Below are 14,333 nucleotides of genomic sequence, written 5' to 3' on the forward strand. Positions count from 1 at the left end.
AAGGTTGAAGAAAAGAGTTCATAGTAGAGAGGGGTGATTACTTTTCCATTCTCACTTTCAAATTAAAACCACACATTTTAACAGAGATGTCTCTGGAGTTAGCAATTACACTATTTCTTCCCAGATTGTTAGCTATTCAGTTTTTAAATGAGTTGAGGATAAGTTTAATTTTCCCTAACATTACTCATCTTACGCAACACATTTAGGATAATTTCTCAGGTGTCAAAGAACTTTTAAGAGAATGTAAATAATTTTAGTGGGTCAAGATCTTTGTGCTCTCTGACAGATAAAACAACACTGTTTCTGAGGTTAAGGCCGAGGCAGCTGCCACACTGGCAAGGAGAGTCACCAACACATATTTCCCCATTGATTTTAGAAAGGGAACAGCACATCTCATGGGCTATAATAACACTGATCCCCACAGAGAAAGTGTCTCTTCTCTTGTCCTCCTCCACGGGAAGGTCAGGGTCAACTACAGAACAGCACCACAGGAGCCAACAGGGATTCAGTTTCTTGCTTGAGGACATTTTGGCAGCACAGATCCTTACAGGCACAGGGATTTGTACCCCTGTCCTCGAGCCGAAGAACGGTCTAAGCGTGGGATATCTGAACACGGAACAGATTGCCATTTGGAAAGATCAAAAAAGGGTTATGAAAGATTTAGTGTGGGTTTCTCCAGGAGGCCAGAGACGTTTTTCCAACCTGCCACAGCTGTTCACACTAGACCAGACAAAAGCCACTCAAAACACAATGAAGGCAAACAGAAGTCTCTGTTTCATTGGTGAAAACTGACAGAAGTATTTCATACCATTAGAAAGAACAAGTTGTTTTCTTAACTTCATGCATAAATGTCTACTAAAATAGAGGTAAGAAGAACATACTCGCAGAGATTGATTTCGTGCATCTCTACAGTTGATGTCTAACAGTGCTAGTGGTTCACAGTTTGCAACTTGATTCTGATGCTACGATTTACTGCCTAGCAACGCCCAAAACAACTGTCAAACAGAAGTGGATGAAACATCCAACCATCATACTAACACTGAATCAGAAAACAAATGTGAAGGGTTGCCCAGTGACCAGAATTAAAACCCAACTCTGCAGCTTCACAGAGCCTTTTAATATGTTCTTAGCTCCTTGCTTTGAATTTAACCTGTATTTCGGTCATATCACACAGTTTTCACCAGTAGCTCTTTTCATCCCTAGCACTCTTAGCTGATGAAGATCTTGCAATATAGTTGAAAGCTCTTGAAAAGGCCATTGAGAGCACCTTAATTTGGGATTGTGTTACCAAACTATTTTCAAGGTTATGGGAGAATTTGATTGCTTATCTTGTCTTGCATTGGTGGTTACACTGTTTGGATTTTTATACCGTCTCTCTTTTACCACACTGTTTGAAGCCATCCTACAACAAGCTAATTTTCTATGGAGCAAGTACGTGGGGTAAAAGTGAGGCTTGGCTGCTGCTATCCCATCAGCTGTTGCACTGCTAAATGGGCTGATGCCCAATTCCCATGTAAAAACACTTTAACCCATGTGCTGAGGAACTCTGGAGAGAATATGGATGCATAAGGGGGTGGGGTGGGGGGTTTTCCCAGCAGATGAGGAAATTGAAATTAGACATATGGTTATATTTACTTCATTAAAATGTAGTTTAATGAGCCCATGATGAAACTTCTTCCTCTGAGTTAGAGCACTTGAATAAAAGCAGCTCATTGTGTTTATTTTTATGATTATACAAGGACACTTTGATGCAATGTGTATCTTGGATAAAAATAAACTATGGTCCACTACACTGTTACTGCACTCTTTATGCAACACGAGCACAATCTCTCTCTCTCTCTCTCCATGAATCTGTCTCTCTCTCCCCCATATTCACTCTTTCTGACGGCAACACTCCAGATTCATTACTTGCGAGATCTCCAGACCAATCTTGCACTTTCTCACAGCCCCCATACACACACTCTCACTACACCCCCACGACCATAACACACACACACACACACACACACACACACACACACACACACACACACTTCCCACCTCCTCACTGTTACCATCCATGTGTCATTGGCTGTTGCTAAGTTACAGGCCCCCACCAATATATATATTTTTTTGCAGCCAATAAAAGCTTTGCCTTCACCACTGGTTTTGACAGATACCCCATTCTGTAGGAGCACTTTGTCTTTGCTTTAGCTTTATCTCTTCATTGCTTTACCTTACCATGGTCTCCACCTGTCCGTCATTCAGTTGCTCTCATGCCTGTCCATGTGCTGATTTCTGTGCTTTGCTCCTGATCTCACTCGCTCTATTCGTTACAATAGAACATAATGAACTAGAATTATTGAGGAAGCATGAGAAAGGCAAACAGAGAAGAGTAGATGAGGTGTAGTTTTGTTTCAGCAACAGGTGGCATGAAAGTTGATGTGAAAGCAGAAACTGTACGGATTTGTTTCATCATGAATCACTACAGCATTATACAGAGATTAAGCGGCAGCACAGGAAACACTTATAGCCCCATGCATGGGTACACATGGACACAAACACACAAGCATGCGCTCACTTAAACTAACACACACAACCTCTCTAATTCAAGTGAACTTTGAGTGTGTGTGTTTGTATGTGAGTGTGTGTACAGGATGGTTGCGTGTGTATGCAGCAGATGGATGATGCTGCTCTTGAGGTCGTTAATAACCCTGTGTTCTCGCTGGGATAGACTGTGCAGAAATAGATGGAGCACAAATACACACACACACACACACACACACACACACACACACACACACACACAAGCACACATGCAAAACATGCAGCTACTCTTGTGTGCACAAAATATACACATAAGCAAGCACTTATGAGCAGCAGCAACCGAGCACTTACATGAGTTCCACAGAGTAATCCATCCATCCACACGCAGCTTTATGCATAAACACACAAAAGTGTATGCACAACACACACATACTAATTGCAAATTATATGGACACAAATACAGGTGCATTTGTGCATAATCAAAGAGGCAAATACAATAAGGACAGAGTAAGCACATGTGCACATACACATACCAACACGTTAGCACAGATACAGTACATTATACACACAAGACAGTCTGCAGTGGTTCCGCAAGAACGCTGACAGGGTAATCCATCTCCATTGCGAGATGCAGTGTACTCTGGGAAAGCAGGCTGGACACAGCATAAGTGAGGGGCCAAACATGTATGCACGCATGCATGCACGCACGCACGCACGCACACACGCACGCACGCACACACACACATATCACATAGCAAGATAACACACACACAAACATGCACAGACACTCGATGAATTGCTGGTACTGAGTGCAAAGATCATGTCCGTAGATTATTTACAATCATAATCTTATGAATGAAGGCGCGAGAACCTTGTTGATGGTGATATAACAACAATCTATTAACTGTTATTAAAGGTTCACTCCATCTATGTTTATAAACACAACATCTGACTCATTGTGTGTTAAAAGCAGATTTTAAAAGCAAATAATCGTTTTTTATACTGAAGTGTTATTGATCACCAGTTTTAAAAGCATTCACAGGAACGGGTGTATATATATTTTTGAAAAATGATTCCCTTAATCCCATCAGTCTGGGGTATTAACAGAGCATGTGGTCACCAGGTAACTGAGTGTGTTCCACAGGAGTAAGTTGTTTCTAGGAATGTTTTTTTTTTTTTTTTTTTTTGCCTGTCTAGATTTACTGGGGTGATCTCTTAGGAGCACTGTCAATTAGATGGAGTTAGGCCTAAATCTTTATTATTTCCTCATGTATCGAAACGATTGCAGATTCTCCTTCTCACTAACTGCTACTTCCTACACTATTTTTCCCTTTCTACTGAATTACTTCTTCTTCTGACTTGTTCTGTTTCCTGTGATCATTTCTCTCCTGCTGTCTTTAATTCTGCTGCTTTCCATCCCTCTTACAAGCTTATTTATGTACATGTTTAGTGATTTACGTTGCTAATTGCTTCAGTTGGGGGCTTCTGTAACACTGCTTTTTAACTTCTCTTAGTTTTAGTCCTTACAACTGCTGATCTGTTTGAGTGTGTTTGACCACTGCTCAATTCTGCTTTTTGATCTCACATTCTTTAATGTGACCTGCCATAAAGACTGTTCTTTTGTTGTTTGTTTTGTTTTCCATCATCATGTTAACACATTATTGCAACATAATAAAGGAGCTTCATCTGACTTTAGCACACTTTGATCAAATCTTGTTCTGTCTGACTATAGAGCACACGCTTAACCAAAAGAAAGTCCACTTTAGTAGAAAAGAAGACTAAGCTCACTGCTTCTTCAAACAGGGTAAACACTGTAGCATTGCTGCCTGCTATATTTACAATAAACACATTAGTAAAGACACCTGTTTGTTTCCATTGATTGGGCATGAAACGGTGAAGAAAAATAGACTGAGAAAGCAACACAGGGGGCTGTCTTTAATCTTCACAGGTAGGGTCGATATGACCTGTGAGGGAGAATTTTTCCCCTTAGAAAATGGACATGTGGGGTGTTTTTGCACTATGTGTTGCTAATTACGGCTTTCTTCAGAACTCTCCAGTGTGACTGAAGTGAAAAGACTTTATACTGTGCTGCTGTTTTTGTTTCATCCAAGGAAGTGGTACCTATAACTGTGTTTGAAGGGCTTTGGGAATGTCTTGCATTTTTTCCCCCATAACTAATGACAATTCTGTTGCAAAGAGTACATTCAGATCCCGGTATTTTCAACAAACATAGCAAAGTAGCATAGCATAGCATAGAAGCTACAATATCTGCCCTAAACACATTGAAAAACACTCTGCCTGGGAGCAGCTGATTGATTCACAAATGCTAAGTGGAGATCATACTGTCAAGCAAAACAAAGGGACTGTCAGGATGTGTTTGTGGCTTACTTTGAAAAAAAAAAAATAAAATAAAATAAAAACATAAACATTTGTCACTGTTGGAGACATCCCCTGTGTTGTTCTGGCAGCTTTTACAGTCACTTCTAGAAAATGAATATCATTTGCAGAGCTCTCCAGTGTAATTACTGCTAAATGATACTGGATGAATTAAATCTGTATTTCAGACATAAAGAAACATTAAATCAATTTTTTATGACATGACACCATGTGGCTGGGGAAAAGATACTTTTGAAAATGTGTTTAAAAATATCCAGATGATACTTAATGTGTTCATGGATGGCGGCAGTCTGGTATTTGGTGGGTGAATGTAATGTGTGGTTTGATTTACCATCTAAATGTCACAGTGCTGCTCTATTTTCCTGTAAATTCTGCAAACTGAAGAGCTTTGTCTACACTGAGTTGCTATCATTCTTTGTAAAGAATTTGAAATCAAGAAGATGTACAAATACAACGTGCTAAATAGGCCTTTTACTTTTGCATATGACTGGATTGACAGAGTCTGTCAGGTGTCAGCATTGCTTCACTACACCCTCACAGGCATCAGTGTCGCTACTGATCTGATAAGGTTCCTTTTGCTTTGTCAGTTTTTCACCATGGTTCTGACTGTGACAAAGGTGTTGCTGATTTATGGCCACTGGCAGGGTTAGTCAATGGGTTTTGTTGGTTCCACTTTTGGTTTCTGAGTGGACCCTTTTTGGGCTTCATGTAAGATCACCTGGACAAAATCCAGTGTAATTGGTGTCCATGTTGGACACTTGACATTTGTCCCACACAACAGTTTGTACTTAATGTTGGTCACAGATGAGTTTAACATAAGAGAGCTCAATGAAGGACTTGTGTTTGCCATTGTGTGACTTTTAAACATCCCTAATGGTTTGGCTGGTTTTACTGAACTGTCATGGGTTTTACCAATCAGAACTGTAGTTAACACCACCAAAGTCAAGCGTATGACACATCCGAGCACAAGACCTAATGGGCTCAAGACCTACTGAAAAACCCAAGTACTCTACCAGGGCTAATGCTTGAACTAGGATTTACCCAACATCCATTCAATATTGTTTCATTCTATTAACTAACTGTACCCTCAATAATCTTGCTGAATAATTCATTGGATTTAAAACTGTATCAGAAACTGGCCTCTATTAGGCCTATATGATATTCTGGGGGTGGCATAAAGCACAGTCTTGAAAGCATAATGGGAAATTCACAAACATATATGACTAACCTTACTTCCATGTCACCTGTTTTTTTACAGGGGTATTCACTCTTGGAATTTTTTCAACTGCTATAAGTTTGCTATTCATTTTTTACGGTGGGCCTTGAAGTAGGTTAGATGCAGGATTTTGGATTTGCAAAATGATTAATCTACTTAAGTCATATTTGTCAGCTATGTTCAGGCTATCATGCAGTACAAAACTTATTGTTAATAACCCATGACAGTTCAAATACTTATAGTATTTGGGTGTATCAGACAGCCAGTCACTATCACAAGTAATTCAAACCAAGTGGAGTTTCACTGAGTAGGGACAGAACTGACAAGCTCTACCCTGAACCAGATGTCTCAATGGTTATTATTTTCAGGGCATTAGATTGTCATTCAAAACACTGCCAACAACTATAATGGCCCAATCTAACTGGTAACAAGGGCAGACAGCTCGGATCTGTTTTCTCTTGTGTTATTAACTCTCCATAGCTGAACAAGCACGGCAGTGAGTAATGGCGAGTGAAGTGATTGCTATCATCCACACTGACTTACACAGAAAAGCTTGCACATGCATAATTGAATAGACTCAAAAACACCATGGTTTGGATGCATGCTAGAACCAAGTGAGGTATGTCTAAATGTTATTATAGTGTAGGCTCATATTCGACTGATGATTTGGTACACCAAGTGAAGTATGTGTGGATTTAAAATCACAGTTGGTACCAATTTCAGCAACATAAACGCATTAAAGATACATTAGAATAAAGGCATTGTAAAACTGAGTGAGATAGGGTGAGAGATGGATGATAGGGTGGAAATATGAAGCGAGCACAGAGAGCCTGAGAAAACAGAAAGATAGAGCAAGGGGGTCTGTGAGATAGATGATTATGAGACAAACAAGAAAATGAAAAGCGAGTTGGAGGAGTGATTAGGAATGAGAATTAAAGTACATCCTCTGTAGGAAACAGGCTTTATAACTAAAGATTTATCAGTCGGAAGAGAGAAGGAGGAGCTGAGAGGCAGGCAGAGACAATGACAAAAGAATGTATGATAGAAATGCAGCAATAGGAGGTGTGAGAGTGCAAGAAAATGCATTAGTTTAGAAAATTGTGGACTGCTACAGCAAAAGTTATATAGTGAAGGAGGGCAGGGGTCGAGTGACCAGGAGCAAGTGATATATAAATATTGAGAAGAGAGAAATTGATAGATTACATTGCATTGTTTAAATAGCATCTGACACATGACAGTAGGAGTAAATCATGAATATTTGCACGAGTATGGCTGAAAATACAACAGGTCAACAGAATGCTGTAAGAGGACAATTGGATGGGGAGGTATGGCAGAGAGAATAATCAAGAGTAATGGAGAGAAATATATTTGACATAGACAAACACTGACAGGGAGTAAAATGGAGAGGCTGATAGAAGAACTGAAATGTCTGCGTATAGTTAATCATTGTTTCTGCTTTGCTTTTTACATTGTGGGAGGATGGAGAACATGAAGTATCAAATTACAACGTGTCTATTTTTAGCAGGCTCATGAGATTGCTTGCACTTTCGTTTGTTTGTTTGTATATACTGTATTTGCCAGACTCACTTTGCTGGATAATACACAAGGAAATCTAAGAAAGGCATGTAGCAACACTGAGTATTTTTAATTTGGAGATGGAAAGAAAAAAAAAGAAAGAAATGTTCTGTTGTGTGTTTTTCAGTTCAATTCAATTTTATTTAGATAGGACCAAATCATATTTATAGAGTAGGGTCAAGACCGTACAATATTAGAGAGAGAAACCCAACAGTTTCCACCATGCCAAGCACTTGGCAACGGTGGAGAGGAAACAAGAAGCCTTCATTTGGATTTAGAGGAGAGAAATGGGGGAGAGAGGAGTGAGAGACCGGGAACAGGTGTATATGCTATTGTATGCAATCATTATAAGACTAGTTATTATAATGATAACAATGATAGTGACACTTACAGGTGTAGTAGTATTATTAATAATAACAGCAGCAATGATAGCAGTATCATTTGATGATAACAATAATAAAAATAATAACATGCAATAGTGTCATATGAATGTATGGGGGGCGGGAGAAATGGAGTGAGATAGTGAGAGAGAGAAAGTAAGTGCTCAGTCGTCATGGGAGTTCCCCCAGCAGCCTTGGCCTATAGCTGGAGGGATGTATGATACCCTTTTAACTAAGGGGTGGTTCAGAGCTCACCTGAGCCAACCCTAGCTTTAAGCTTTGTCAAAGAGAAAAGTTTTAAGTCTAATCTTAAATATGGAGAGGATGTCTGCATCCCAAACTGGGAGCTGGAGAGGAGCCTGAGGGCTTTGCCTCCCATTCTTGTGTTAGACTCTAGGAACCACAAGTAAGCCTGTATTTTGACAGCAAAGTATTCTATGATGATAATAGGGTTCTATGAAGCCTTTAAGATGCAATGGAGCTTGGTCATTAAGGACTTTATACGTAAGAAGGATTTTGAATTCTATTCTGAATTTTACAGGGAGCCAAGGCAGAGAAGCTAACAGGTGAAATATAATCTCTCGTCCTAGTTTCCGTCAGCACTCGGGCTGCAGTATTTTGGATCAACAGGAGGCCGTCCACAGAGTTGTTAGAACATCCTAATGATAAGGTATTACAGTAGTCCAGTCAATAGGTAACAAATGAAATGACTAGTTTTTCTGCAGACTTTATGTTGGCAATTTTCACAATATTGTGCAGGTAGAAGAAAGTTGTCCTACTGCTTTATGTGTGAGGCAAAGGACATTTCCTTGTGAAAAAAACAACACCAGGTATCCTTATAGTAGAACTGGAGGCCAAGGTAATAAGAAGTAGATTAGATAATATTTTTTTGTGGTGTTTAGGATGAAGCAAAATAACTTCAGTTTCATCTGAATTTAGAAGAAAAAAATGCTGGTCTTGCAGACCTGTACGTTTTCAAGACATATCTGAAATTTGACTACCTGATTAGTTACATTCTGGCTTCATGGACAGATACAGCTGGGTCTCATCTGCAAAGCAATGGAAATTAACTCAGTGCTTCTTGATAATATTGCCTAAATGAAGCATGTATTGGGTGAAAATCGTAGTAGACATAAGGGTGTTAAGGGTATAAAGTACAGAGACGAGGGTCTTAGGAGTCTAGAGCAGGGGTCTCCAACCTTTTTTACTCTGAGAGCTGTTTTGACAAAATAAAATAGATAATAAAACTTGTATATTATATTACTGGTTACATTTATTCACATATTGTATCAAAGCACTCAAACTGATCACCAAAACAAGTCAAATCAATATGAGAATTTAACAAGTCATCAAATATCAACATCCAAAACTCACACTTTGTACCAACATGTGAAACTCACATCAGTGTAAAACATCTGACTCATGATTCAGTCAAACCTGAACACACAGACACAGTAACACAATGGCAAGAAATCAGACAAAAAAAGAAACTCCTTCATAAGTACTCCAGTAATAGTTATCAGTACACCCAATGGTACATGACAAATGGGAACTTAAAATACCTAATTCAGTACACTTAATTTTACAAAATGTAAACAAACATGGGCTTAAAAAAATGGCACTCAAGTTGAAGCCCACAGCTTACATCACTTAATCCATGGCAACATATTACCAGTTTCTTGGAAAAGTTTAGTTTATATCTGCTCTGTTATCCAGAAGAGTTGCTATCACTGCATGTCACCTACGCCATATCTGATGTAAACAAACCTGACAAGGTGTGAACTACCGGTAGCTCATGAGCCACCTGCTGGAGACCCCCAGATCTAGGGATATGCAGAATGGAGAGGTAGTACACAGGCCTCTCAGCTAATAGAAGTTCAATGCCATTGATTAGTCTGGTAGTCAAACTGGACAGGCTAATATACTGCTGACCACTGGTACACAGACATATCACGGCATGAGTTATGAGTTGTGTCTGTAGTGTTTGAAAGTGGAAATCATCACTCTCTGTCCCAGCCTTCTACAGTGTGTGTGCCTCTCATTTAGGGTGTGGGTCAGTTGTAGCAGATGAGTCCAGGTCTGCTCCAGGTCCTCTGTGGCTGTTCCTTGGCCATTTCTCCATCTTGACAATACAATTATGTTGTGGAGTATATTCCACTGTCATGCCACCACTGGTGCTCACATTCATGTGGCTCACCTTCCCCTCTGGTCTCTGCACTGGTCTCTCGTCTGCAATTTCCTAAACAAGTCCATTCAAAGCTCCACATGGTCTGGCAATAACTGAAGGGTAGACTGCTCTGCCTGCCCCTCATAATCCTTAAACTGGGACTATCATTAGCATCTGCCAGATTTACAGTCTGTCGCTTCCATGCCTCCCTTTTGCCCATCTACCCTCTTCTCTGTTTCTTTCCCTTGTCCTGTCCATGAGCACAGGCGACCCCTGTTGCTTATTGGTTGGAATGGCTTGGTGTAAGCCACTTTGTTTATTTCCCATTTACAGAGCCAGGGCTTTTTTTTTCAGTGCACACACACAGAACGGACAGCTAGCAGACCATGAGGAGATATTCACTGAATTTAATAAAAAGTGTATGAGATAACAATCGCTTACTCAAGCTTTAAGTGTCTCTACAGGTCAGAGATTCACCTTCCTGTCAGTAGCCTTTTCTTTAAAACACCATCTTTGTATCCACTTCAATTCATGGCTCCTTTCTATTTGCCTTCCAGTTGCCGTGTTCCCTGTGGAGGATAATGGAACGGCTGTGGTTCTCTCTGCTGTTGCTGGCAGCAGCATGCAGGGGACAGCCGTGTCCGAAACGCTGTATGTGCCAGAGCCTTTCTCCATCGCTCGCTATCCTCTGTTCGAAGACGGGCTTACTCTTTGTTCCTGCTGCCATTGACCGACGCACCGTGGAGCTACGGCTTCAAGAGAACTTCATCACAGGTAACGTACCTCCCACTCTGTCCTGTATTACGCTACATTTAATATACCGCTGGAATTCAAATGGCACATTGGAGTGTTGCAGCATGCTTTGATGAACTGCTCCATTTATTTCATCCTCTTTTGCCATTATCTGCCACTTGACGAGCATACTTGGATTGATTGTTTACATGGAAACAAACTCATTGGCTGGTTGATACTTGGCAGCACATTCACCTTATCTCTGAACAATTCCTTGCAATGAGCAGTTTGTTAACAGTGAATACAAATGTTGGCTCAAGTCACAACTCTTTTTGTTGGTCTCCACATGACACTAAGTAATATTTCTCATGAGCCTGGGTATTTCTTTTTTTAACTTTCTTGCTTTTTTTGTTTCGTGGTGCAGTCTAGCAAATCTCATTCATGATTCATCTGCGCCTTATATCAAAGAGTTCTCTTTTGGAGTTTGAAACATACTTATTTTTAAGAACTGAAGTGTTGCTTTATCCTTTTTATTTTAATCTGGATTTCCATTAGCTCCCACCAAGGCAGCCACCTAATCTTCCCAGGCTTGACTTAAAAATATTCTATTCCATGGTTCCAAAACAAAAGACACACAAGCTAAAAAAAAAGGCATCAAAGGGCTCAATTTTAGTTTATAGCCCAACAATGTGCAAAACTAAAGATTCTCTATCTCATTTTGAGTGATACCATATTGTCCTGACTGTTAATTTAGGTTTGCCAGGGTATGTTTCCAAAAAGTTCATCTGAATGCCAGAGGCTAATTAAGTATGTAGTTGTCAATCTCAATATTAAACACAATGGTTTTCATGTGATGGAAGTCAAATGGTTCAGCAATACCATGTATAAGCAAACATCATTGTGGTACATTTATCTTCTCCTCTTTTTTAACTCATACTACCTGTCCACCAGAACCATACAAATCTGAGTCATCCACCTTTGTCAAAGCACCTTTTTCAGGCAAACATTACTGCTTTAAAACTTTTTTTACCTTAATACTTTCCCTGTATAATAAAGATTATCTGGCCCCTTACGACTAAGATAATGTCTCTGTGTTTATTCCACTCTCTCCCAGCTGTCCGAAGAAAGGACTTTGCCAACATGACCAGCCTACTACACCTGACCCTGTCCAGAAACACCATCAGTCAGATCCTCCCTTCAGCTTTCAGTGACCTGCGGCGACTAAGAGCACTCCACCTAGACTCTAATAGGTTAACTGTGATCAAGGTGAGATTAATGGCTGGATGGCTGGATAGATTAATGATAGTGAATGGGATTGAATACTCAAATGGGTAAATGGGCTAATAAACAGAAACAGAGCCACACAACCACTTTACATTTGGTTGAAGAGATACGCACAACTAAACGATAAAGCTCCAGTGACAATAATTTGTTAATTTACAACAGTAGATGCTGCAGATAGACAGAGAGACATACAGTACAGGTATGTATGTGTGATAGATTGCGATAGAAGTTTTTCTCACTGCACATTTACTTTTCTATGAACCAGGATGACCATTTCAAAGGCCTGACCAACCTTCGGCACCTGATCCTGGCCAACAACCAGCTCCACTCCATATCTCCCCATGCCTTTGATGACTTCCTGTCCACACTGGAGGATCTAGACCTCAGTTACAACAACCTTGCCCAGGTGCCCTGGGACACCATCGGGCGCCTAACCAATGTCAACACCCTAAATATGGATCATAACCTCATAGAAAATGTTCCCCAAGGTGTATTCACCAACTTGCACAAACTCGCCAGGTAAATGGATATATAGACCAAAGAGAGATTCACCACGCAGGGATGAGTTGATGATGTGTTTAGAGGTTGATATTGTAAAGTAACCTCAATAACAAAATATAATATATTCAAATGCTAATTATGTGCTGGTTGGTTTACTGTTCCCTTGAATTAATGTCTATTCATCTTATAATAATCTCTAATCCACCTCTCTTCAAATTTTCTTCTCCCAACACCCTGTCCTTTCGCAGGCTAGACATGACGTCCAACAAGCTCAAGAAAATTCCCCCTGACCCATTGTTCCTGAGAATCCCAGTTTATGCCAAGTCCAAAGGCTCCCCTCTCTCCTCCCTGGTGTTGAGTTTTGGTGGAAACCCTCTTCACTGTAATTGTGAACTTCTGTGGTTGAGGAGACTAACCAGAGAAGATGACCTGGAGACATGTGCCTCTCCCGCTGACCTCAGTGCCAAGTACTTCTGGACAATACCTGAAGAGGTGACATTTTGATAAGAATATGTCTGATAACCTTGGACATGGGGCAAACTTGTAAAGTGGTAATCTAGTGGGCAGGAAAACAAACTATTTTCATTTTAATTACTAAATTAGCCAATAATTGGTCTTTTCCCATCATTCTGTGAGCAACAGTGATCTGATTTAGTGCTGCACACGGTATGAGTCTGCAATCAGCAGGGCACTGTGAAAAGAGTTGGTTACCTTGCTGAGAATTCGGAGGTGTGCAGCCTTTCATCTGTAACTCTTCATCTACTACTACTCACTGTGGCTGCTCCTTCTTGTTCGATTGCTGTCTGTAATATTCTAAACTGATCCGCTGTCAAAAAATGCTGAAAAACATCATTGTTTTGTTTTGTAAACACATTTTTGATGAACAATAGCAGTAACTGCTGAGCTCACTGAAAATGCATCTCCTGTGACTACTTGATAACAAAAGCCATCTTGCGTTTGGCTGCCTTCAACGTGAAGCTGCGGCAGCAGGAAAAGTTTGGTTTGCATTAGCATAAACTTAATAGAGCATTATTTCCAGGAATGTCGCAACAGACTCCCATTTCATACTACTGCTGTATAAATATTGCAATACTTCCATCAGTGGACTGTAGGCTCAATTACCATTGTGTTACCTCATTCAGGGATAGATAGTAACTTAACAGGAATTTGCAGTATTTAAATGGAAATCTTTGCAATTGCAACTTTAATGAATTAAATAATAAGGCTCAGTAAACAATGCAGACTTGAAAGAATGACTTAATCTCTTTTGCCCTTTAGGAGTTTATTTGTGACCCACCAGTTCTGACCCGTAAGTCACCTCATACCGTGGCTATGGAAGGCCAGCCTGCCAGCCTGAAGTGCAAAGCAAATGGCGACCCAGAGCCTGAAGTCCACTGGATCAGCCCTGAAGGGAGACTTATATCTAATGGCTCTAGGTATTACCATGGTCATTTAGTCCAGTTTGATCTACATGATACTACTTTTCTCTCTAGGCCAACAAACTGTACAATCTTTCAAAATTAGAGCCAACGTGTTGATTTAGGGAACATCACTT

The 14,333-nt window shown here is 40.2% G+C and overlaps 1 protein-coding gene across 2 annotated transcripts in view; it reads left to right on the forward strand.

Moving 5' to 3' along the window:
- The window catches only part of LOC139631550 (leucine-rich repeat and fibronectin type III domain-containing protein 1-like protein), a 166,353-nt gene that overhangs the window by 81,142 nt on the left and 70,878 nt on the right, over positions 1-14,333 (forward strand). For both annotated transcript variants that reach the window (XM_071495789.1, XM_071495790.1), the window contains exons 3-7: positions 10,819-11,035; positions 12,108-12,259; positions 12,543-12,796; positions 13,027-13,270; positions 14,057-14,214. In XM_071495789.1, the coding sequence (XP_071351890.1) occupies positions 10,843-11,035; positions 12,108-12,259; positions 12,543-12,796; positions 13,027-13,270; positions 14,057-14,214 (1,001 nt within the window). In that variant the 5' untranslated portion in view covers positions 10,819-10,842. The remainder of the gene's footprint in view (positions 1-10,818; positions 11,036-12,107; positions 12,260-12,542; positions 12,797-13,026; positions 13,271-14,056; positions 14,215-14,333) is intronic.

The sequence above is a fragment of the Trachinotus anak genome, unplaced genomic scaffold (genome assembly GCF_046630095.1).
Source record: "Trachinotus anak isolate AG129_WGS33_773 ecotype Australia unplaced genomic scaffold, CSIRO_AGI_Tana_v1 ptg000014l, whole genome shotgun sequence".
NCBI classification, from domain to species: Eukaryota; Metazoa; Chordata; class Actinopteri; order Carangiformes; family Carangidae; genus Trachinotus; species Trachinotus anak.